Here is a 25,689-nt window from a genome sequence, read left to right as displayed (position 1 = left end):
ATTTCAAGTACAATCTTTCGAAAACTTCTGAGACCTCTGCATTAGACTTATCGATAATAGAATAAGGAATGACATAACATGAAACTACAGAGAAAAAAATAATTCGTGTCTTAGGGGATAAACTTCTTAATCTTCGTGTTTCCCGCGATCCATGATTCGAAAGAAACAGTGCCATCGATGCGCGCCGTATCGTGTAAATCGATGCGCCTCGGCCGCGGGCTTTTAGCTACTTTTAGCCCACTCCAATTTTTCTGCGTCCCGGTTTACGGGCTTTTCGCCTCGTCGGAACGTCTACAAACGTCACGATGCACGGTCTCACGAACCGCAATTTCGGATGAGCGTGCTTCGTCGTGAAATATCGCGTGTCGCCACTTATATTCGGTGTGAGTCGGTGCGTTCTTTTTTTCTTTTCCGTTTCAAAAAGACCGTGGATATGATCTTGCACTCTCGTCGCTCGAGCACTAGCCGCAGTCGAGTCGGACGATCTGTAAGAAATTAACATGCGACTCGCGATATTAACAATTCCCGAAATTTTGTCAAATCCGGAGATTTACGTTCGGCAGTACGAGGAGCTACTCGTGCGGGCTGTGTAATCACGTTAAATAATGAGAATCAACGCAACGAAAATGAGCACTCCGATCGAGGAGAAGATTGATCAGAAGTTGAAGGTGAGAACTTAATACGCTTTGTTTCTCTCGTCATTTTCTTGACATTCGTTGATAACACTTGGGAATTCGAATATTTTGAACAGAAGAGCAAACACCGCGATGAGTTTTACCGCACAATTATACATACACTTTCAATATTTTACGTATTTCGACAATCACACGTTTAACATTTCGAAAGATTCTATGTCAAAGTAATGAAACAAATATAAAGAAGTTATGTCACAGAATATTATACTTTTTATACAAAATTATAATTTGTATAAAAATTCGTGGAGAATAATAGAAGTCTCGTATTATTAAATCTTTTTATATTATTTTGGAGATGTGTTTTAATTTAACTATGCGGCTGTTTAAGCGTCAGAATACATTGCAAAATTTATTTTATTCGATTAACAATAGAATAAAATCTGTTTCAATGCTGATTGAATACTAAAAGTGAATCTTTGTAATTCTTGTACATATGTGTAGACATTGAAGCAATGCAGTTAATTAATCAATATACAGAGATTTTTTTGATATTAATGGATTTGATAAATTACTGTTTCTCAATTATCATTTCAGTTATGTTTATAAAATGTTTGATCACTTTTATGAAGTGTTTGTTTACAGTTTTTAATTTTTAGTTTAATAATTCTGTAGATAGAAACAGAATTAATACTTAATTAAAATAATAAATATTTTAATTTTTATTATTTTTAAAAAGGTGAGGTCTGGTATGGTGAGTGTTAGTGATGGGAAAAGTAAACCTATACCAATGCGTTTACATTTGTCTATGGAAGTTTTGAAACTTCAAAGAGAAGACTTAGAGGTAAAGTTTACTGTAACCACCATTTTTGTTCTAATTTATGACATTCTATTGATTATGTAATCTACATTATAATTCCCATATATTCTACATTATTGTATAATGATAAAGATATCTTTTCTTATTACATTGCCCACAAGCATTATATTGTTAGTAAACAAAATAACACTGACTTTCAGCAGGCAGCGAATCACAATAAGCCACCATTGGATGCTAAGGAGCGAATGGTTCAAATCACTAGACAAAAGGTTGGAGGATTAGGATTAAGTATAAAAGGAGGAGCAGAACATAAGCTTCCGGTACTTATATCTAGAATTTATAAAGGTCAAGCTGCCGATCAATGTGGTCAATTGTTTGTAGGAGATGCAATTATTAAAGGTAAATGTACTGCTTATAAAATAAATTGTTTGAAATTATTAATTTTACTATGATCCAAAGTATAATCATTTACTATAATCTTCTGTTAATACTTTATGCACAATTTTGTAATAATTGAACTTCTCATGCTTTCTATGATGAATGCTTATTCTAATTGTGTCAAACCTGTCAATATTGGTTTCTTCTTTTGAAACAAAGTTTCTATGTTATCTGTTCATCTGTATTGCAAACTAAATCCTGCATCAAAGCTATAAAGGAAAATATGTTAAACTATGTTTTGCACACAGGAATAAGTGTATTTTTATAAAACAATTAGTTACATTTATAGTTTTTTAGGTGCATTGTTTTCCTTTTGTTTAATATATGCAATGTTTTTATAGTAAATGGGGAATATATAACTGCATGCAACCATGATGATGCTGTAAACATCTTAAGGAATGCTGGTGACATAGTTGTTTTAACAGTTAAACACTATCGAGCAGCTAAACCATTTCTACAAAAAAGTGGTAAACACGACTTTATGTACATATACAAATATATATTGTAATTCTTTATAATACTTATTTAATATTACTTTTAGAAAAAGAAGAGAAATTAGACAATGTTGCAAATGGTGGCTCTGAAGATGAATGGCTGTCATCTAATAGACAGGGTGGCAGCCCAAGATGTGGTCACAGTCGACAAAGCTCAAATGCATCTGTTGCTTCGATACAATGTAAAAAATGGGTGGATGTTATAACAGGTTACAATCATTTTTAATGTTTCACTTTTATCTATTTGTCTCAAGAAAACAATCATAATAAAGCAAAATTGCACGTTTACAGTTCCATTAATGATGGCATATGTAACAAGATACATCTTTGGAACAGATAAATTAAGAAGAAATGCGTTTGAAGTAAGAGGATTAAATGGTGCACGCACTGGTGTAATACATTGTGATGACAGTGCCATTCTGAGTCAATGGTTAAAGTATATTACTGATAATATCACAGGCTTAACACATTTGCAAGTGAGGAAAATTTTATGTTTGTTAGGCTATTAATTACAGAAGTAGAAGATTAGATATGTCCAATACATTTTTATCATTTAGTAAATAAAAAGATTTGGCGATACTCATTTTCAGATGAAATTGTATAACCGCAATTTTGGAGTAGGTGAACGTATCGAGTACATGGGATGGGTAAATGAAGCAGTAAGCAATAGTAATCAGCCATGGCAAAGTTACAGGCCGAGATTTTTAGCTTTAAAAGGACCTGATTTATTACTATTTGAAACACCTCCCGTAAGTGTTAATTAGTACAAACGTTATTTAGTTAAGTGTTAATTAGTATAAGTGTTAATTGTACATTATATTATATAATTAAGATATTTAAAATATTATGAATGTTTACTTTATAGTGCAACATAGGAGATTGGTCGCGATGTGCATTGACTTTTAAAGTATATCAAACTATGTTTCGTGTAATGCGGGAATCCGAAAATGTGGACGAAAGACAACATTGTTTCCTAGCACAAAGTCCGGGTAAACCCCCGCGATATCTTAGTGTTGAAACAAGACAAGAACTCTTAAGAGTTGAAGCAGCATGGCACACTGCGGTTTGTTCAGCTGTTACACATTTAAAAGTTAGTACTATGCTTTTTTTATTTTATTTATTAAACGTTACTTTCAAAATGTTTGTAACATATTATTATATACACTTTTACTACAGAGTAAAACATTTCCTGTCACTTTTAATGGAAAAAGTGCTGGATTAACATTAGAATGGACTCAAGGATTCACGCTTTCTTATGAGGACATTGGAGAGACTATATGGCGTTATAAATTTTCGCAATTAAGAGGATCCAGTGATGATGGAAAGAGTAGGCTGAAATTACACTTTCAAGAACCTGATAGCATTGCTATTGAGACAAAGGTATCTGTAAATGATAAAGGAAACCAAAATAAATAGACTATACTAATTGTATTTAATATTCTCTTCTTTTTATATTTGTAGGAATTGGAATGTTCTCAACTACAGAATCTATTGTTCTGTATGCATGCATTTTTAACTGCAAAAGTAGCTGCAGTTGACCCTACCTTTTTAAAATCGACAACTCCATAAAATTAAAGTAAGTATTATTGCCAATAAATCAGAAAATGAATCACTGTTCAACATTCATATATTTACATAGACGTACAGAAATACTTATGGTTAATGAATTAGAACGAGGTTCATGTCAAATACTAGTCAATTTCTAAGAAGGAATATCTTTATGAGTTTTCAGAAATTATAAAAATTTTTTACTTTAATGCTTCCAATTTTATTTCCGAAAAATATTGATGGATTATTATGTAGCTGATAATACTAATTGCTAGAAATTATTTTATTTATATATACTGTTATGTACCTTGCTATTGATTAAGCACTGCTATTTATTTTTTTACACTGAACAAATTAGACATTTTTAGAAAATTTATATTTCAATGTGAGATTTCAAGCTGACTGTAAAAGATAACTGCAACTGCTTTAATTTTAAAAGCATATTGTTTTATATAACATTTCTTTTTATATGAAAAACGTACTTGCATTTATTATATATAAAAAAAAAAGAAAGAAACGTTAAGTAAAAAATTAAAAATTCTCAATGCGCTCGTTCATGATTTTTAAGTTCCAACAATAAGGCAATCTTCTTTAAGCAATGGTTCACACATTCATGTGTTGAGTTACCTTTCATGTATATGTGGTGCCTTAAAAACCATGAACAAGATGTAATTAATAATAAGTTAAAAAGAGCATCGAAGTTGTATAGTTCTTTAGAACAGCAAGTTTTATGCATCTAATGCCAACAAATATACATTTTACGAGAAAATTTTATCTTGTGTTAAATACAGAAATATGAGATTATATTAGTCTAATATTAATTTTAAATCAGTATTAATTCAATGAAACAAAATCGTGGTGTAACAACCTAATAGCAATAAGTAGTAACATTAGACCATGGTGGCCATCTATGAAAAAATTTATTTATTAATGTATAAATAATGAGGATAGATCACAGGGAGCAAACATATGAATCATCAAAGCTTGTTATTAGACAAGCTTTATAAATAATTGAATTGTCAATCTTTCTAATGGAATTCAGCAGTGCATTTTAAAGAAATTCCTATTTATATTTGTAAGATTAAGTTAGAAACAGATTTTAAATTATAAATTGTACGATTTACTTACATTTTTTAATCATTTTTCAGTACAGAAGATTTTACTGTATAAACGTCTGTTTTATTGTGTTATGGAAATTTATTCTTCTCTATGTCTCTATCATCTTTAACAGTTCTAATGTTACTAATTACACAAAGTAACTTTTAGAACAAATATCACACTCTGTGCAATTAATCTATCAATTTATAATTCTATTTAGAGCAATAAATGTACATTGAATGAAGAAACAAAACAAATGCCATTTAGTACACAAACTGCACTTTGTATTAATCACAATACACAATTTCTATTGTTAGGATATTGTAAGAATTTTATCATAACCATCTCAGAAAGTAATAAAACTGTACATGTTTACAGTTGCATACGTCAATACATTTTATTCATTGATCAGTCATTTAATGTTGTTGGTTGATGAATTATTGTGAAATAATGTATTATTTTTATGAATTATGTAAAAATAGTTTCTAATAATAAGGAGATTGTCAGAAGCTTAATTTTCATTGCACATTTTAAGGGTCTCCAGTTACTCGTAGAAAGTGCCTATACAAATATATATAATACAATAGGAATTATGAAAACAAATTTGTTTTCATGTATAATATAATTAATTTCAACTGTTTTATTCTCTTAGTCTAAACTATAAGAGTGTTACCATGGTCAGATTTTGAATACTATCGTAATTTAATTATCATCAAAAGGCACTCTAGGAAACAAACATCGCTTTTTTATATTACACTATTTTATAGCATTCTATATAAAATGTGTTTTATTATGTTCTTTGTTTAGAACATTACCACACACATATAGTAACATTGAATGATAATGCAGTTAGAAGTTAAGCGAAACTCATTCATTACTGAATTTAATTACAGATGCATTGCGGTGAGTTTTTACAAAGTTTAATGCTGTTAGCAAGAGCCAAAATAGTTCAGAATGCAAATACAGAGAGAAAATACTGTTTGTAGACATATCCACTTGTTAGATTTGCAATGAATAAAAGAGTAATATTTGAGAACATATAAGTAATTCCAACCCAAGCTAATGCATCCAAAAGCAATTGTAATTGTGTGCTATATTTATTAAGTGCAAGATGTGTTACAATATTCAATAATAACATTGCTGTTTTCTATTATATACGTACATCGCATGCATTCTATAGTTAAATTTAGATTATTATAAAGAACTGCACAATTATATTGTATAGGTAAAATAAGCAAGAGAACGTGAAACTGATCTGCAAAAGTTCAATATAACGCTATGCATAAATATTTATTTGACATTAACAATTTCTTTTAAGACTTATTTGTAAAATACAATCATTGAAAAATCCATTTAAGAGTTTAAAATGTGTTAAGAGATATACTTTAATACAGATACATATAATGAATTAAATGTATGTAATCTATTGAAGTGAGATTGCAGACAAGATTGATATTGTCACAACTTTGTGTATCAATTACTATCACAAAGAATTTTTTGTATACTTCAATAATACTCTTTAACATTATAACACTTTAATGGATTCTTCAGTGTCTTGATATTTACATAGATATTTGAATTTATTCTGTGTTGTACAACAGTATCAATGTACATAAGAAAACATGGCCATACATTTTCTAAATATTAAGCTTTAAGTTTGAAACAACTGTTATTCTAAAATCCCATTTCTACCTAATTCTTAATGCCAGAGAAAATTTGTTTCATAATGGTATTAGATTGATATGGGATTAAAGAATTACTGACTGCTAAAAGTAAACAAAAATCACAAAACATTCTTATCTTATATTTTAAAATATAGTTTATGTGTTATAATGTCTATCCTCCCATTGACAATATGTTTTAAAATATATTATTGTTAGAAGTTAAAACAACGAATTTACAATATTTTTAAAATTCCTATTCCCCCATATAATGATAGTATATGCATATCAACTATACTTAGACATTATATTTACGTTCTTTCTATGGATTTTGCAATAATTAAATAATACTGATTTTTATTTTAAAACAGGAAACGTATGATATTTATTTTTTCATATTTTTACGATGCAAAAAACAATTACAAAATTTAGTTATATGTTTTACGAGATGAAACTAGCGAAATTAAATTACATCTAGTTACTTTATGAATTGTAAATTAAAAAATATTGATTTCAAGGTTATGTTTTAGTATCTTAAAAATTATTCATGTCTTCCATTTTCTCGGCAAATTTAAAATTCAAATATTGTTCTTTTTGTAATAGAAATTTTACGTGAATAGCAAGCATTAATGTTTATTGGTCTCCGCGAGATTTTCATATCATTTCTCATAACTGCCCATATACATAGTAGTAATCCATAGTCTCTAAAAGTTCGTTTCGTTCAATAATTTCATACTCAAGTGAAGTAATGATAATAGTTATATTTGCTGATATTTTTCTCTTTCTAATTTATCAATCAAAATTGTGAAACATTAAAATAAGAAAGGATTTCCTTCTTAATTTCACATACATGCGTGAATGTCGGTAGTGTTATATTTTATTGAATTATAGTTCCGAATAGAATAATCTTTGGTTTCATAGCATCTAACAATGAACAATAAGTGTCGAATGAGGTATGTCGATATTGTTTACGTTAAAAAATCGAATTATCAACAGAAAAACGTATTTTCGATGTTTGAGCCGAGAACGTAATCGTTGAGAAAGTATTTGCTATAAAGTGACAACTTGTGTATCAATATGGCGGCGAATCTTGAGGAAGAGCAAAGTTTAAGAGAGTGCGAGGAATACGTGCAGAGACACAATATTCAACAAGTTTTGAAAGACTGTATAGTGCAACTGTGCGTAGGGCGTCCTGAAAATCCTATATCTTTTTTGAGGGAATACTTTCAGAAACTGGAACGGGTACGTATCGAATTGCATCTCGTGTAAATAACCTTAGATTTACTTTTCTCTGCTCATTTGATCTCTGGTTATAAATGACAAAATTCTTGGGTCATTTCATAAATAGTGCTATTTTATAAGAACCATGTAATAAAGCAATAAAAATGAACGTGATGTATATCTAACTATTTGGTATAAATACTAGCACACATAAGAATTTCTATTTAATATACCACAGTTTGAAAAGTATATACATGCAGAATAGTTTGCTTGCTTTAAAAAGTAGAAGAAACTAAAAAACATATGTATTTAACATGTTATGTTAAAACAATTCAGAAGAGGAAGTAATGCACTTTTAGCAGTTAAAATGTCAGGTATAGAGGGAACGTTGTAGCAAAGATAATTTAATGAATTTTGATCAGAGAATTTCAGTTTCACAGATGTTCCATGTGTCATTGGATAAATAAAAGAATACAATACATAATCTCAAAATATAATAGAGGAGTTTTTTAAGATAAATTGAGAAGAACTTTACTATCTAAGGGGGAGATAGAAGTATTGATGGAACGATAGGACAATTGTAAGAAATAAAAGAAATTGTACACTTGTTTTGTCATTAATGGAAAAAAGTTATCACCTTACTTATAGATTGTCTTAATAGTTTAGTTTTTCATGTTATTTGATGATGGAAACAAAAATATAAAAATTAACAGATGGTCACAATTTTCTATACACCACTTTAAGCATTTAATAAAATAGATTTTAAGTTACATGTTATTTTTCATGTTTTTTAATTTGCGTGTTTTTCTAGCAAAGGATATTCGATGCTTTAACAGGAACACTTTGTATTTTTATCCTTCGGAGGTCGATCTGTTTTTCTTAAACCACGGTCGAAGTTAATTCGGGAAAAATATTTCACGTTGAATGCGCGCGCGATTTTTAACATTGTAACAAATATTCGACACTGCGGTGTATTTTTAAAGCGAAAAGCAATTTTTCGAGAGATTTGCGTCGTGTTCAGTCTAAAATGAAGTTAAGTATGAAATAAATATGTCGTCTTGATTAATCCAGAATAATTCATTAATTATTTTTTAGACATACATCCGTCAATTTATTGAAATCTGTATATTACATTCAAGCGTATTTAAATATTTACCGTTTATTATCTAAATATTTCGCGCGAAGTACGTTTACTTGAACAAATTCGTTCCGGAAGCATTTAGGTGGGATGGAAGTTCATAGTGTGGGGAGTTGGCATTCAACGTTACCGATTGTAATGAAATTTGAATTTTACCATTTCTACAAATTTTTTAACTGTTTAATGCACAAAGTGTTTTATATGAAAAATTACAATATTTTTGCATAGAAATTAATATATAAAGCGATTTTTTTTTTCGTATTTTAAGAGCTATTAGAAAAGTATATGTTTTATTCAAGACAATCTATATATAGTATAAACGTGTTATGTCATCATAACTGAAGAAAGACTTTTATATATTGACTGTATCTTTAATACGAAAGTATCAAGTAATTTATTTTTCCTTCAATCTATACAGCAGTGTTCTTGACAAGGCTTTCGTATCTTCGAAAACAACAGAAAAGCGTTTCGTTGTCTTCTCTTTTCTTACCATCTATACAGTGCAAATGATCGATATCGTTTGCCATTTCTTTGCGAATTGTATGAACGGCAACACACAGAAACGTTAAATCTCGCGATGTCAGGGGCACCACGGTATCAGAAAGTCCCATCGCTCTACGCACGACATATAGAAAGGGAGTTAGTCGGTATGCGGTATATAGGAACAGCTCTAAATATAGAATATGCTCGAAATATAACGAGGCGCGCAACCTTAGCCAACAGCCACGAAAGTCATGTGTATAACGCGTTCGCCGCGTTGTCCTCGAAAAATGTGCAAAGGGCGCTGCGACAGAACATTTTAAACGGATAACGCCGGAAGTACGTTGTGTTGTCCTGTTCCGTTTGTTTTCTGCCAATCTGTTACCCATTGATCCAGTAGCATTGACGAAAAATTTTGCGGTGCGTTCATGCGTGTATTTACTGTCTGGCACCGCACAGTGTCGACCTCGCGACAACCGCGCGCGCCACAAAAGATCGTTGTCGCATTAATCGAATTTGGCGAGGCCTTAGAAAATTCCGAAGCGCCGCGGCTGAACGTCGTGATCAGGAACGATCGTCACCCGCGTCTCGTGCGGTTACTTTCGCTCATCGTGTGTTGATCCTGAAAGAGATATTTTCGGTGATTTCCAATTTGTGTGTGCGTGCGGCAAGTGTCAACGAAGGAATATATTCACCCGCGTAAAATCGTGGTTCCGGTGCCGAATATCGAGTACTATCTCGACAAATAATGAGCGAGGTACGATCGTGAATTCGGATCTTATTCGAAGCTCACGCGTACATTTTTAAACATGCGTTCCGCGCGTTTCAGCAGGGTGTCCAAAAATGGACAGTTTTACAGAAAACTTGTGTTACGGATTTTCAATAAAAAAAAATTTTTTTTTTTCTTTTTTAAAAAATCAGTTTTAAGAAAAATGAGTTCCTTTTGGATGGTACTCTACATTTTGAGACACCCTGTATATTTTCATAGTTTGTTGGCTTTGAAAATGACATCTTGAACAGAAAGGACTCAAGATTCACGCTTTATTAATTGCTGTAAATGAATTATTTTTGTTCAGTTATCGTTGAAAGACACCACTGTGCATGAAAAAAACAACTAATATTCTAGTCGCTGCTTTTATATAGTTACCGCAATGAAATAAGTCGTATAATTAATAATAAGTAGCATAGTTACGCAACAGAAATTTGACGCAGTTTTGAAAAAGTATCGATTAAAGATATATCTTTCTGGACCCTGAATGAAATAATACTGCTTTACCACGTGCTAAGACCATTGACCGACTAATCTTGACATTGTTCTCCTCTTCTTTTAATTCGATGTAATTGTTAACGTAGTTCGGACATGTTACGATGTAATATTATTTTAATTTTATTTCTATATGCTTATATATATATTATATGTGTAGTATCTTCTAGCATTTGTAACGAAGTAGTGTAATAATGTGTAAAAAAAAAGGAGTCTCTTTTAATTAAGTATTCTTCGATTTTAATCGTTAACTTTATTAATATAAATAATTACATTAATGAACGCAAAGACGTATCGATGAGTTTATAGAAGAACCATTATCTTAAACTATTGGTTCCTTGGATACTTTACTATATAATAACAGTGATCGATACAAAAACGGATCCAAAGTAGTTAGACATGGCTTATCTTCTGATCGTGTTGTTTTTCATCAAATTTCGCGACATGTCTCTATGATCAGTGATGCGCAACTAATCGAAACGATCATGTCTTAAACAATATTGATTTTTTACAATGTATTTGCAAAATAAAACCAAATAATTTGAATAGGTCGATATTATGAATAAACGCAAGCATGAAATTTTTCTTTACGAAAATGCTTCTAGCCTTTAAGTGGATACTCTTATGCGAATACTATATTTAACGTTAACTCCATTGCTGTGTTTGCATGTAGCTGCAACATTAAAAAGTATCGTAGAATTTTTATTAAATTTTGTCGTAGTTCATAGTAATTATAATTCCGAAAATTATTTACAATAATATTAGTTCTGGAACAGTGATTCACATGAGTGATTAGTTCGATGTTTTTATAAAATATGCTACAAATTCACGAGGTAGCACTCATCCGTGAAAACGCCAAGTGACCTATGGCATTATTTGCTTACCTTCTACATCCATGCTCATCGTTTATAAGCCATGTAATATTTTAAAGCTTATATAATTTTACAGTAAGCAACCATTCGAAGGACACAGTAAGACAGTAAGGTATGCTTACACATTGTTTTTAATCGCAGAAATTGTTACCTCGCAAAAAGTACACGCTAAAATCACCGATACAGTATTGACTTTTTTTTTTATAGTATCTTTATTCGCTTCATATTAAACAGAATAAAAATGATGTACTCGTTTGAAAGTAATAAGTCGACCGTGAAATCTTTCAATAATCAGTAGTTTAGACGTTATTTCAAACGATATATCGTGACACACGGTATTTTCGTTATATTTAGAAAATTTAGAAGGGCATATGATTTTATTAAAGGAAGGGCATAGATAGTCCTGCGCATGTCCACACAAAATTGACTTATAAAAGCGCCTTGCCATTCTCACGCGTCTCTTGAAGCTGTCGCGTTCGTTTTTATCTAAAACGTATAAAACAAAAAAGAAAAGAAAAGAAAAAAAAAATCGATCTCGCGCTCTAAAAACAGTATCGATCTTACCTGTAGGATCGGAGTTAGTATTACAAAACAACTAGGAGGACACCAGCGTCCAACATGGTGCAACAGGCAAGTAAAGCAAATTACGTGGATGGCGTTAAATTCTATAATCATTATTTGCGCGTAAAAATGAATAATACGCAAAATTGACAAGCGTTTCGATTTATATCTGTTCTGTTTTTTTTTCACTCTCGAGAACACAACGTAAATGGAATAGCAAAGTGTGTTCTATGAGAAGAACCGTCGTTTAAACCATGATATCGAATGCAATGAAATTGTTCACCTTGATAAATTTAATTTGGTCTTTTCATAATTTCAGGAGCAGGCTCACGATGCCAAGCAGCAAATCGCAACCAGTCCAGAGGACACCGAGGACATACCGGCGGGTCAACAAGGTCCTCAAGTACCAAGGCGCAGAGGTGGCATCTCCGCGGAGCCGGTCTCCGAGGAGGATGCGACCAGTTACGTTAAAAAAGTCGTGCCTAAGGACTATAAGACGATGGCTGCCCTAAGCAAGGCCATTGCTAAGAATGTTCTTTTCGCTCATCTGGACGAGAACGAACGATCCGATATATTCGATGCTATGTTCCCGGTCACGTTTCTACCTGGAGAAGCAATCATTCGTCAAGGTGTTTATTTTAAAGCTTCACACACGCGCAGTCCCTCTTCCCAGAGAGAGAGAGAGAGAGAGAGAGAGAGAGAGAGAGAGAGAGAGAGAGAGAGAGAGAGAGAGATTTTATTACACTCACACCTCGAGTAGAACACATACATACATACATACATAGATTGATACGCAAACTTTGCTTTATGGACACAGATTACACTACATACACGCGTGCGCGCCATGTAAGCAGGATACTTAATTACTTTATTGTTCAATATAAAGGTTAAATAATTTCATGGTTGGTGATATCAAAGGGGTTACTTAAGTGTCTTGTTTCCGATGCACCATTCTGTTATAATAGAGTTTGTTCGACAAAATTCAATTTAATTCGATATTCCGTTATGTTTCGAAAGGTGACGAGGGTGACAATTTCTATGTAATCGATCAAGGAGAGGTCGAAATATTCGTGAATGGTGAATTGGCTACAACGATCGGAGAGGGTGGAAGTTTCGGTGAGCTGGCGTTGATCTATGGAACTCCACGTGCGGCGACTGTACGAGCAAAAACCGACGTAAAATTATGGGGTATCGACAGAGACTCTTATCGTAGAATTCTCATGGGCTCCACCATAAGGAAACGAAAAATGTACGAAGAATTCCTCTCCAGAGTTTCAATTCTAGGTGAGCGTGAGAGCGTGTTACGTTGAACACTCGCCAAAACTGAACTGTTGTAAATCTTTCTTGCAAACACATTGTGGCGAGTTTATAACTAATATGTTTGTATAATATTTGTTTTATTTTTAGAATCTTTGGATAAATGGGAACGGCTCACGGTAGCAGATGCTTTGGAACCGGTAGCATTTGACGATGGTGAAACAATAGTCCGGCAGGGTGAACCTGGCGAAGACTTTTATATAATTGTCGAGGGCACTGCTGTGGTTCTCCAACAGCGTTCAGAGAACGAGGAACCGGCCGAAGTTGGTCGTTTAGGACCATCCGATTATTTTGGTAAATTTTTCTTACAGTCTGCAAACGTTCTCGTACTTTCTTTCTGTTACAAGATAGTTAAACAATCCCGATCAATGTGACAATTTTGACGATATAATGTTACTTGATTGCAGGTGAAATTGCATTGCTTTTAGACAGGCCAAGGGCTGCGACTGTCGTAGCACGGGGTCCCTTGAAATGTGTAAAGCTCGATAGAGCAAGGTTTGAGCGAGTTTTGGGCCCCTGCGCGGATATCCTGAAACGCAACATCACTCAATATAACAGTTTCGTGTCCCTTTCCGTATAAATTGTTGTTCGAACAATCGTTATCAGTCACTACGATTTCATTTTATGAAACTGCGTTTCACTATACTGTTAACATTTTTTATTTGAGTAATATGTAAGTAATAACTGTATTACGTCAGCCAGAAATATTCCGCTGAGAATTATATATGACGACTGTCTTTTAATTACGGACTTGTCACGTTTGTAGCATTTGACATTTATTTCTAATCGAAATGCCTTTAGTTTAAATTTCTAGTCTTTCTGATCAATTACGAAATAATGCATCGAAAATTTATAATAAATTTCTCCAGAAGTTAAAGTAACGCTTCGATCAATTTTTCTCAGATTATTTGACTAAAATTCGAAGTGTTTTTAAAAGATGTTGATGGCATATATAATTCTGGTTATACACATTGAATAACTAGAAACGCCGCGATACAGAACTTTATTACGCACTTTGTAACTCATAACACGACGCTATATGACTCCATCTTTTAATCTCTTTTACACAAACGTTTCATGAGAGTACTAATAAATTTTCGAGAAGTCAAAATATTAGGTAAATGTATGTTTACCTCGTAACTTTTAATATTCGAGAAGATAAAATACAAAATTTGATTGTGTTATCAAATACTCGAAATTCAGAATTCTGAATCACCATATTTGTTATGACAGTATTTCGTTTTTGTTATTTATTGTATTAAATTTTATTAATGCGAATTTAATCGTTCTGTAAGAATGTTCGAAATAAGTACGGTCATGTGCATTTCATGATGTAGTGATTAATTTATATACATATACGTGTATGGTTTAGGAAAAAAATATAAAAGAAAAAGTATATTAAACCTGAATATTTGTATAACATTGAATTTAAGTAGTAGATACTCTAATGTAACGCCGCACAATTTTATCGGAAATCTGTGCACAATGAATGAATCAAATAAATAAAAAAAAGCCCTTTTTAAAGCTTGTATCAAGCAGTATTAAACATGATTATATTAATAAAAATAGCATTGTTGCTTGATACAATTTTGTCATCTTTGTACTTGCAATGTTTAATTAGAACATACATGTATTGTTAATCATACCGCGTTCCAGAGAAAATGGTGTATGTATATCATCAGTATATTCTTTGTGTATTTCTTTTTAACATGGTTGGAGATCTTTTTATATAAAAATTTAAGGTGGAAACGAATGTTACTGATTATTTCTACATTTATATAATTTTTTTTTGAATGGATGTATTTTTTAATCCTTTATTGCATAATGAAAATACGTTTATATTCAATATTTTTCTCATGATTTTATGTGCATTAGAACAATACGTTACACCAATACAATTTTCTCTTTTAAATTTAATTGTGCAGGAGAGAGTTAAACTAAAGATTTTGCTTTTTTTTGTATTGACTGCCACGTTAATAATTTCATAATTAATAATTTTTTGCAGCATTACTTTTGACATAACATTTCGAGAAAAAAAAAACAATAATACGATTATGCATATGATCAATAAATTATTGAATTAAGTAAATAATCGTTTCTATCAAATATAGGAGTAATTTGGATATTGTTTGACCAAAATATCAAAGTCATGATGTTTAATTACAACATAACAGATAATACGAAGTTTTTATTTTATTTTATTTTATTTTATTTTATTTTATAATAGAGATTTCCTGTAAATTCGTTAGTTTCCAGTATAACGCGTTAAAAATAATATAACATCCGAAAATTAAATAATTTATTATGCACAACACCCATGTTCGAATACGATCGTACAATGAAATGTCTTTTCTTCTCTCAGTTATGACCTTGTATCCCTGTGCTTTGTGCATAGAGATGAAATTCTCAATAATCGAGAATTGATAACATACTATCAAGGAAAAAAACATTGTCCTGCGGTAAACACTTAAAAAGATAAAAATAAATCACTCATCACACGCGAATGGCATTTGGTACCAATAAATCTGTCCTGTTAAAAGTTCCAAACTGTCGATCTTTGAACACGTGTAACGTTGAAACTTCCTCGGAGTTGATGCCTTGTATCGTTTTTACAATAAAGGCACAAACTCGCTGGTCTCCACCTTGGACTTCTTCATTTTCTTCTCTATCGACGCGGCAATGAGTGTGCCAAATTTCCTTTCAAAACCGCATTGTTGTACCGAGAAGCCCTTGAATATCAGTTCATGTCTAGTGCGATGATGTTCTTCTATACGTGCCTGCTCAACCGATTCCAAATAGCCTTCGCGTTTAAACGAGAGATAACCATTGCATTTCCTTCAATGCATGATTACGTAATAAATCCATGGCTAGGAATTTGGAGTCCTCCTCTGAAGTAGCGATAAAGTATTCTTATCGGATGAAAAAATCGGCAATTGATTAAAGGATTCCGGTTCCGTGTTGCAAACAGTGTTTAAAAAGACGATTACAATTACCAGACACGGCAATAAAAACACGTAATAATATATTAACGAAGAGAGGGACTGGCTGTTATTGAAGAATTCGAAGTTCGACCAAACGAGAATTTTCTGAAGATGATTTATCGCTTCCTTTCTTAAATTTCTTTTCGATTCACTACGAGCCTCGGTTTCATACCGAGCTTTATTGAGGTAGTTGCGGATGACCGGAACAATCACCCTATTCTTTGTACAAATTTTTTAGCCCACGAAAAATTCTCCGCTTGCGGTTATGTATAAATAGTGGGCTGAGATTGAGACGTATGTACAAATAAACGTAGAAAGAATTTTCATTTACAAATTGTTACTCGATTCGTTCACATCGATCAACAAAGAACAACGATTGCAAGAGAATAGTAAGAAGAATCATCGTAACAGGGCAACGTGTATCATGATATATGCACATGCATATGCATATGTATATATAGTCACATACGCATATACTGGGAAACATATGCATATACACACACGTAGAAGGCTTGTGCCTAAAGTGTGCATGACAATGATTTGTTATGTATTTTCCGCGAAAAAGAGAGTGTCACGTTGCTTTACCAAGCACCTAGAGAACCACTGCTTGTCTTGCAGTCGATTAGATGTTGTTCGGGATCAGCATAAACCAATCCGAATTCATTGACAAATTCATAAAACTTGTCCAAAGATTCAAAGGCCAATTCTGCTACGACGAAATCAACCGCCAAATTTTGCCGGTAGCTAAACAGCAGAAGAAATGTATCATTAGACAATTGTGCGTTAAATGCATGTACATAAGAACAAAAGTAATTGTAACATAGATAAACAATAATTAACTATAAACTAGTCATTTTCAGCTACGATATCCTGTAACAGAAATCTATGTATGATTATAATTGTTAAAAAAAATTGTTTACAATCTTCCACTTTCACAGCATAACGATGTAAACCTATGTAATAACATTTTAGGAAATTTGACAAATTTCCAACAATGAAAAGATGTAACAACGGTAGTTTCAAATATATTTTCAATTTGTGTATGAAAATATACTAGAAAATTCAATAAAACTAATAATATTGATATATTAACTAATGCTAAATATTCTTAACTTATTCTTGTATGTAACACCTATAAAAAGCAATATATTTATATACTTGAATAAAATTGAATGTGTTCAGCAATCTTATACTATCTACAATAAAAAATGCATACAAAATAAAATAATAATTATTAAATAGTAACTATCCTCTTCCTTTGATGATAAAATATTTTGAAATAAATGCATCAGTCGTTATTTAACTAAGCACTTTTTAATCTTTCTGCTTCTAAAGGGTATTATGCTTGAAGAAACATGTAAAATATTTAAATAAATGTTTATGATACTAATGACTTCATAATAATAGATTAATAAAATTGTTGAATTTGAAATTTATGAAATATGATCTGTGAAAAAGATATTTTTTTTTTTGTATTAATGTTATTAATGTTTGTAAAATGGCGTTAAATATAGTTTGGAAACATTCGAATATGTATAAGTAAATGGCGAGTAGCAAAGGATCTAGTACATACGACTTTATCATGCACTTCAATGCATTCTTGCGCTCTCTTGCAGCAAACCAATCCATCAGGAACGCCGCCATTCTTGGAGCAGAAGTGTACAATTTGAAAAAGGCATGGAAATTACCCAGCCACCACGCCGAGCGCACTTTCAACGCATGCTTTATGCATTCATCGTTCTTATCCTCCTTTGACAAAGCCGCTAAAATAGTTGTTAAATCTGTAACAAAAATATTAATTCCTTTGCTTTCTTATGTTGAGTTGTGTGTGTTTTCGAAGTAATATTCCATATTTTCGTAGATTCATTACCTTGAGTATTTTTTGTGAAAATATAATATAATATCCGGTATGCGATAAATTCACATCGATTTTCTCCACCAACATCTTGATACAGCATCCTCAACTGTGTCTGACACTGATTGAACTCTTCATGATCGCCTTTTTCTAGAGCTACGCGGGCATGTGTTTCATACACGTGGACTGTAAATGCATCTCTTATACCTTGGACGGTAAGGTCTTGACGAATAGATTTAAGTTGATCACAAGCATATCTATAGTCTTGGTCAGCCACCCAGCGTTTCTTGACATGTGCCAAAGAATTTTGTAGTACACTTACCGGTCGTACAGCGGAGGGAGCTGGAGCCTGTAACATACAAATTATAAATATTTTGTGCAACTAAATTTGATTATTCATTTTAATAATTTATAGTAAACAATTCCATCAAGTCTTACAGATGTTAGACGCAAATACGGTTTCTCTATGTCCTTGCATATCCCAACAATGTGAAGTCCAGTAAAATCAAAGTCTGCAGAAGAATCATCTTTAACACCGTTGCTGACCGTCCTAGAAATACTGTCGTTAAATCTTGCAGCGCGTTGCTGCAATTTCTCCTTGGACCCTAGTTCCTCAGTGTTGCCTGTAGCTAAACCAAACTCTGAATAGAAATGTGATTTCATCTGTTTAGTTTTCTTTGCTTTCTTGCCGCTGTGATTTTGTTTGTTTTTAGTAGATTTTTTCGTTTTTAACGACTTATAATCATGTTCCCGATCGCTAACGTTGGACGAAGACGACGTACTACGCCTGTACTTTCGAGACGGTGGGCTACGTGTATTCGAACGCGACCTCGACTTCGATCTCGATCTCGATTTCGATCTTGATCTTGATCTCGTTCTCGACCTTGACCGTGACCGTTTGTGATTCACAGAGAGACGCGCGCCAAGCCGAGCCCCGAGAGAAGTAGAGAGACCTGGCTTGCGCAAGCCTCCCTGTGTATTCATTAGCGGATTCGCCAAATTATTCAATTTTAATGCTGGTTTTTGAGGCTTTATCGTCATGGTCATACGTTCACTGTGAATACTAGGCAAAGGTTCTTGGTCCCAGTCTTTCACCCAAAGCGAGCCATCATTCGCAGCGCGTGTAATTTTTCCCTTTAATATAATTTCAACTTGATCCTTGTCAACCGCTGTTTTGCACTTTTCATAACATCTGTTTACATAGTTCTTCAAGCTGTCAGGCCAATCTCCGACTGGACTGGCAGTTGTCATGACAGAGGGAGTACCTACCGCTGGACTACCAGCACTAGGAGTTGTGTTAACGGTCGAAGTGACAGGTGTAGTAGGAGTGGGAGATTCTTCAGTCGGTGGAGGGGGAGCTGCTACTTCACGCTGCGCAGGGGGTAAGGGTGGTAGTTCAGTCTTCAAATTGGGACCCGGCACGAAATTCGTCGTTGGACTGTTCGCCTGAAAGCTATTGTTGAATTGAGCAGCTAAGTTTTTGTTCCGCTTACGTTTTTTCTTTGCAGCTCCACTATTGCCAGATGGAGTAAACGCCAAACCATTTTTCTTGTTTTGTACATTAAAACGAATTTGATTATTGTATTCTGAAAACAAAAATGCATATTATCGCGTATATGTTAGAAGACCTTTTTTATATTTAAAGACTGGATAAATTTTGTAAAAACAAAACTCACGTGACATATCACTGTGCATTCCATTCCAGTTACCATATGGAAATGAGTTGTATACATATCCTGGATGAGGCTGCATCAATGGTTGTACTTGATTGTTGTGCTGTTGTAATATCTGTACAGATGGTGGTGGTCCAGGTGGCAAAGGAGGAAGATCTGATTCATCATCCAAGGACATTGGTGTTCCAGGTACAGGTGGTTGTTGATGAAGTTGTTTCCCTTGATTGTTACCCTGCTGCTGCTGCTGCTGCTGCTGCTGTTGCTGCTGTTGTTGTTGCTGCTGTTGCTGCTGCTGCTGCTGTTGCTGTTGCTGCTGCTGTAGTATCTGCTGTGGAGTAAAAGGTTGTCCATACCCTGGCATCATTGCATGATAGTAATTAAATATTTGCCCTTGATGAGGTACACCTTGATACCCAGGTCCATACAACTGTCTGCAAAAATTATACAAACAATTATAATATAAACAGCTGAAAGATGTGACATTAATTTTGTGTACTGAGATTTTAAATATTTCATTCATTAAAAACGCATGTCTATAAATATACAAATATACTTATATACATATATATATATATAACATTTCTCTAAAATTAGGTCAACGTCAGAATTTTTTTTGAGCGCATCGATATATTTCATTATAACGACTATAGTGTACACTTTACTTCTTATATTGTTACAAGTTTGAATAATTTACGTTAGAAAAATAATCCCGTTAACTCAAATTCTAACAAAATATTTAAATCAAATGACAACGAAAAGATACTTGAATAAAATCACACAGCGCCTATTTGCGACGTTTCTGATACGCCTACATAATTTTTATAATCGGAACATTGTGTGACTCATTACATCCGTTATGCAACATATCAATGCTTAAATAAATATTTAAAAAAGAAAATTACCCTGAATATGGTGGAAACATGTTGTGAATACTGTTTGGCGAAGGATATTGCCATGCCATGTTCGCCATTGAGCCTACTCCAAGTTGTGGCTGTTGCTGAAATGGCTGCTGTTTCTTCTGTGACGCTGTTGCCTCGCCTTCTGACATACCGAGGAAAAAATCAGAATTGCTTAAACTATTTTACACTTTACGTTTCACCGCCGTAAACGCTTTTTGCATTACCACGGTTTAGTCCAAGCAGAAGGCTTTTATTAAAACATTTCACAAATAAAATCGCACTTTATCAAACCGTAACACGTTAGACGTAACGACTGAACAGTTTCGACAAGTTAAAATGGAGTTGATGCGTCATGCGACTCTTCGTTGATAGGCGGCAGCACTGTTGTGTAAATTAAGGTAACTGAAAATAATGATTGGTTAAAAATCTTAAAAGTAACGTCATTTCAAATATTTTTACTATTATTTCGAATAAATGAATATTTTATTTCATTCAGGACGATATTATTGTATGTAAATGCTATTTGTTATTTTAATTTCACATGAAATTTGCCTAGATATATAATACAGAAGATTTCGCTATTTGAATTTGCATTATTGGAGAACTTGTGAGAATCAGTTGTTACTCGTAGCCTCCTAGTAGTGAATTAAGGAGGCATCACTATTATCAACACAAGGTTCTGTACCGTGCTCAAGTTTTGTCATGTACCGTTTGTTGTGCAGTAAATACAGTGTAAGCAATAGTGTGTAGATTTTATTAGAAGTTAATTTATACCTTGTTTGAAAGTGAATTTACATTAAATCGTTTACTTTTTTATAATATCAACATTCACAATTGTGTTATTAGTGATATACTTACATGTGTAGGTAAATACATTCGGATTTTTAAACGTCTCACGAATACAATATTACCGACGTTTCGGTTGCAATATTTTTAGAAGCAGTATATTTCAACATGACACATTCCTAACGTAGAGTATTTTTGTTTTACTAGATTCTTAAATTTTTCTATTATTATTTATAATATAAATTAATTTTGTTTATAATAAAATAAGCGAAAATTTGTATGACATGAAAAGTAGGCACATTAGACGATTATTTACATCGGTTTTTCTTTCATTCACCGTCATGAAGAATTTATAGGAAACAATTGTCGATAGGTGTTATTTAACGCTGGCGGAGTAACGTAATGAAACACCCAGGTAGTTTTGCAACGAAATGGTAGAAACGGAATATGGCCTAGCACGAGTGTAACACTATATCCGAAGGATATCGAATGAAGTTGTACGTAGTTCTACTGTTTTTTCATACCGGAACTCGGCTAAAGATAGATTCGTAACATTTAAGCAGAGTTGTAAATTGCAATCTGTTATCTCTTAATCCACGATTAATGGGCTCCACGATTGAATTTCATTGCATCGCGTTATGTACATTATTTGTAAGAATAAAATTATTGTGAAAAACATTTTGCTCTAAACTGTTTATTAACGTGCAAAATTTTTCTCTCGAAGCACTAATTGATTTTGTATATTAAGAAAATCGTAAAACTTTTAATTCCTTTCCGTTACTAGAATTTTTTTATTTAATAACGATATAAAATAAATACTGAAAGTGCTTTAATAAAAAAAATTATTACTTTTTTAGGAACATTTCCACACATACCTTTGTCATTGAGATTCGATGATGTATTTTTTTTTTACGCGGTACATTTGTTGATATTTTTTAATGCCATTATTAACTGATTTTTTTGCACTATTTCTCAAGATCAAAAATATCTTACAAAGTGAATCGATTATGATGCAATAATGTTGATTCTTTCATCTTGTTTTATAGATAAAATATCGGATAGTTAATTGGCAGATATAGAGGCTAGTAGTTCGCCTTGAACGAGTTCTGGACCTTCCCTTCAAAAATATTGTCGGAAAAAAAGTAAAATAAAAAGTGACAATGTATAAAACACTGAAATAGTCTTTTACGAGAGGAAGGGATTTCTGCCTGAAAGTGGTTTAATTAAAGTATTTATACCTCAAAATATTGGACAAGAAAATTTAAACCTAAAAATAAAGATCATTATTAATTGTTTTCAAAAACTCTACAACACATTTTGATTTTAAAAAAGTCAATAAAACTGGAATTTTAGTATCCTGCTTAGGAAACTATTAAAATAGACATTTTCAGGTAGTCTTTGGATAAACAAAGACGTAAAACTGACTACCGTAGTCGTAAAGTATCTTGCAATGTGATCAAAATGATTGACTGCATTTGAAAGTTTTACAGAAATTTGGTTTGATTTAAAATGCATCGATTAAGAAAGTTATTGAACTTGGTAGAATCTATCGGATTGTCAAATTATAAAAGTACCGTTAACAAATTAATAATTGTTACGAAAATAAATCATAGAGCAAAACACGTGGTAACATTCTTTACCCCCGATTGAAAAATTCATTCCACACGCTGGAAATCAAACTCAACTATCGTTGCACGTTGCATCAGCATTTTCCACTTTCGTCTTTCGACAAAGTGCAATCGTGTGTAGTGTCCACTTCACGTAATCTTATCATAGTATAACAAACTGGTAAGTAATAGCATTAGAAAGTCTGCATAATTGACAAAAAAATATCCTCAAAATTACATAAACATTTGATAGAGTATCCAATAGCACATAGACGTTATATATTACCGCTGCAAAGACAAGCATTATTTCTAATGTTCACTTTTACCGCAGTTATACTTTAAGATCATACTTGCGTGTATAAATGATTTCGAAGCGTCAATTATTTGATAAAATATCGCGATTAAATACATTCAAGTGCATTAATTTCCGTAATGATTGTACAGAGGTAGAAAGGCGAACTTATTCTTCCATATGGGCAACGATTATTGCAAATACTTCCGCTGAAAAAAACGCAATCTACTTTTTGCTTGAAATCTATTACTAATTGTAAGTAACTGAATTTTCGACTTGCACAATTCTTTGCAGTGTAATTGAAAGAGGTTAGCAATAGCTTTTTATTTTTCCTTTCAAAGTTATGTGAAATATAAATGTGCGTACAAAAAATGGAAAATTGTTTTCCTACCGAGAAATTTATAGATTTGGGCAAGAGTTGGAAAGGAAAGAGAAAAGTTCAATATTTAGTTAACTATGCATCTCATTAGACGTTGTAACCTTCAAGTTCCACGAAGGTTATCAAGTACGTAAACATTCATCTTGAATCACGATTTTCAATGTTCTATAATTTTGGAAAATTTGAAATTTTTTTGAATTCAAGTATGATCTATTGTACCGAAGGTTTGTCAGGAATATTATCACATTTATTATCCGGCTCTTCTTCCGTCGTTTCTTGCTCGGCTGTTACTTTCACATCTTTGTCTTCTTTCAGCTTTTCGATCACTTCTTCGGTCTTTGGTTCAATTTTTTTCTTTGGTTTTCTATTTTTTGTTGGCTTAACATCAGCGAGTGCCGTCTGCAGTGGTGGTTTTCTTTTAATTACCTTTAATAAATACGAATTCCGTATATAATAAAATCCCTAAAAATTGACATATTTTAGGGAAAATCATTACTTTATCTATTATTTATAAAGAAATAATCTCCGATTAATTAATAAGTTGGATGATTGAAAATTACGCTTCACGGAAGTGATGAAAGGAGAACGAATGCGTAGCAAATACGGAATGATACGCCGTGAAATTGTTGAAACGGTCTTCCGTTTTTGTATTCCCGGTATTTAAGAAAATTATGGTCACTTTCGTTGGAAAACCTTGTAATAATGTATTTGCTTGATGTTCACGATGCGCACTGTTTATCATTTATAGGTTAAACCAATATTTAATAGTAGCATTTGATTTCATTTATACATAAGTTTCCGCAAACGATAAAGTCGGTTAATACTAGAGAAAGGTAAATGAAAAAAAGCAGAATTCCTTATGATCATTACGATATGAAAGTTTATTATCCTTAAGAGACTATCTTACCGTGCGTTGTAATAACTTTTTGGTACATATCTTTCTACTGTATCTTTTGTCCCATAGTTCCTTTTCCTGCCACCATATGCGTTGATATTCGTTCGTTAGTAATTGTTCTATGCAAGGGCGTCTCTCTCTACGAACAATTTTTATTACATATTCAAAAGAATGGTACGATATTACCCGTATCGAATCGACTAAAAATCTAATTCGAAATAAAAAATAACATACTTTTCGTAAGATGGCACGAAAACCTTTTTTGAAGCGAACTGCGAAGAAATGATGTGGTCTGGAACTTTACAAGAAAGCGCGGGTGTCCACGTTTTTACATCGCATCCAGTCATATTTCGAGATTAAATAATTTTGTTAATTTTTAGGTTCAAACTTTCCAAACTTTCTTTCGTTAAACTTCTATAAACGCGACGTATTGAAACGACAAATCGTTGACAAAAATTGAACCAGACAAATGAACGTGAGAGGAGGGTAAAAATTTTAAATCGAAATTAAAATTTTAGCGAGACAAATAATATAGCGAAACAGTTCTATTCATTGAATTTATAGTAGTAGATCAATATGCGGTCGATGCAAAAAGTATATCGAAAGGAGTGTACCCATTTAATATAGATACGGATATCTATATATATATATATACATTTACAATAATCTTTCACAAATCGTAGTTTTTATCTATGAAATTAAAAGATTTAACAGAAAGTAAATTACGGTGGAAATCGTTAAAAAATGTATGAACATAAAGGATATGTAATCGGTAAAT

At 32.5% G+C, this 25,689-nt stretch overlaps 4 protein-coding genes and 1 long non-coding RNA gene across 18 annotated transcripts; 3 read left to right on the top strand and 2 right to left on the bottom strand.

The window, feature by feature from the left end:
* Window positions 1–199: 199 nt before the first annotated feature.
* On the top strand, window positions 200–7,825 carry Syn2 (Syntrophin-like 2). 4 transcript variants are annotated; one of them, XM_076315822.1, is made up of 11 exons: window positions 200–668; window positions 1,372–1,476; window positions 1,653–1,851; window positions 2,232–2,357; window positions 2,432–2,593; window positions 2,676–2,860; window positions 2,975–3,133; window positions 3,250–3,474; window positions 3,561–3,764; window positions 3,846–3,960; window positions 7,688–7,825. In XM_076315822.1, exons 1-10 carry the CDS (start codon window positions 606–608, stop codon window positions 3,951–3,953), a joined length of 1,536 nt encoding a protein of 511 aa, XP_076171937.1. In that variant the 5' UTR covers window positions 200–605; the 3' UTR covers window positions 3,954–3,960; window positions 7,688–7,825. The 4 variants fall into 4 exon arrangements, with proteins under 4 accessions (XP_076171937.1, XP_076171936.1, XP_076171935.1 ...); XM_076315821.1 differs by lacking the exon at window positions 7,688–7,825 and adding an exon at window positions 5,924–6,499; XM_076315820.1 differs by lacking the exon at window positions 7,688–7,825 and having other exon boundaries at window positions 3,846–6,601.
* Window positions 7,400–15,281, top strand: Pka-r1 (protein kinase, cAMP-dependent, regulatory subunit type 1). 6 transcript variants are annotated; one of them, XM_076315827.1, is made up of 7 exons: window positions 9,771–10,287; window positions 11,743–11,778; window positions 12,237–12,296; window positions 12,547–12,856; window positions 13,245–13,511; window positions 13,635–13,838; window positions 13,952–15,281. In XM_076315827.1, exons 3-7 carry the CDS (start codon window positions 12,285–12,287, stop codon window positions 14,122–14,124), a joined length of 966 nt encoding a protein of 321 aa, XP_076171942.1. In that variant the 5' UTR covers window positions 9,771–10,287; window positions 11,743–11,778; window positions 12,237–12,284; the 3' UTR covers window positions 14,125–15,281. The 6 variants fall into 6 exon arrangements, with proteins under 6 accessions (XP_076171939.1, XP_076171943.1, XP_076171942.1 ...); XM_076315828.1 differs by lacking the exons at window positions 9,771–10,287; window positions 11,743–11,778 and adding an exon at window positions 7,888–7,933; XM_076315826.1 differs by lacking the exon at window positions 11,743–11,778.
* Window positions 15,282–15,826: 545 nt separating this feature from the next.
* LOC143149124 (leukocyte receptor cluster member 8) lies at window positions 15,827–21,316 on the bottom strand. Of its 6 annotated transcripts, none has more exons than XM_076316216.1 (6): window positions 20,956–21,280; window positions 20,057–20,484; window positions 18,819–19,966; window positions 18,396–18,729; window positions 18,099–18,306; window positions 15,827–17,269 (listed from the first exon to the last, which is right to left on the bottom strand). In XM_076316216.1, exons 1-6 carry the CDS (start codon window positions 21,099–21,101, stop codon window positions 17,107–17,109), a joined length of 2,427 nt encoding a protein of 808 aa, XP_076172331.1. In that variant the 5' UTR covers window positions 21,102–21,280; the 3' UTR covers window positions 15,827–17,106. The 6 variants fall into 6 exon arrangements, with proteins under 6 accessions (XP_076172331.1, XP_076172330.1, XP_076172332.1 ...); XM_076316217.1 differs by lacking the exon at window positions 15,827–17,269 and having other exon boundaries at window positions 17,763–18,306; window positions 20,956–21,094; window positions 21,177–21,316; XM_076316220.1 differs by lacking the exon at window positions 15,827–17,269 and having other exon boundaries at window positions 17,763–18,306; window positions 20,956–21,091; window positions 21,180–21,301.
* A 333-nt stretch (window positions 21,317–21,649) lies between these two features.
* On the top strand, window positions 21,650–23,352 carry LOC143149317 (uncharacterized). Its single transcript, XR_012992752.1, has 3 exons — window positions 21,650–21,818; window positions 22,112–22,235; window positions 22,785–23,352. It is a non-coding gene; the product is annotated as an uncharacterized LOC143149317 (long non-coding RNA).
* An 800-nt stretch (window positions 23,353–24,152) lies between these two features.
* On the bottom strand, window positions 24,153–25,260 carry LOC143149330 (uncharacterized). Its single transcript, XM_076316594.1, has 3 exons — window positions 25,146–25,260; window positions 24,924–25,050; window positions 24,153–24,442 (listed from the first exon to the last, which is right to left on the bottom strand). Exons 1-3 carry the CDS (start codon window positions 25,256–25,258, stop codon window positions 24,227–24,229), a joined length of 456 nt encoding a protein of 151 aa, XP_076172709.1. The 5' UTR covers window positions 25,259–25,260; the 3' UTR covers window positions 24,153–24,226.
* Window positions 25,261–25,689: the final 429 nt, after the last annotated feature.

The sequence above is a fragment of the Ptiloglossa arizonensis genome, chromosome 7, assembly GCF_051014685.1.
Source record: "Ptiloglossa arizonensis isolate GNS036 chromosome 7, iyPtiAriz1_principal, whole genome shotgun sequence".
In the NCBI taxonomy this organism is placed as follows: Eukaryota; Metazoa; Arthropoda; class Insecta; order Hymenoptera; family Colletidae; genus Ptiloglossa; species Ptiloglossa arizonensis.
This window is presented reverse-complemented; position numbering and strand designations above follow the sequence as displayed.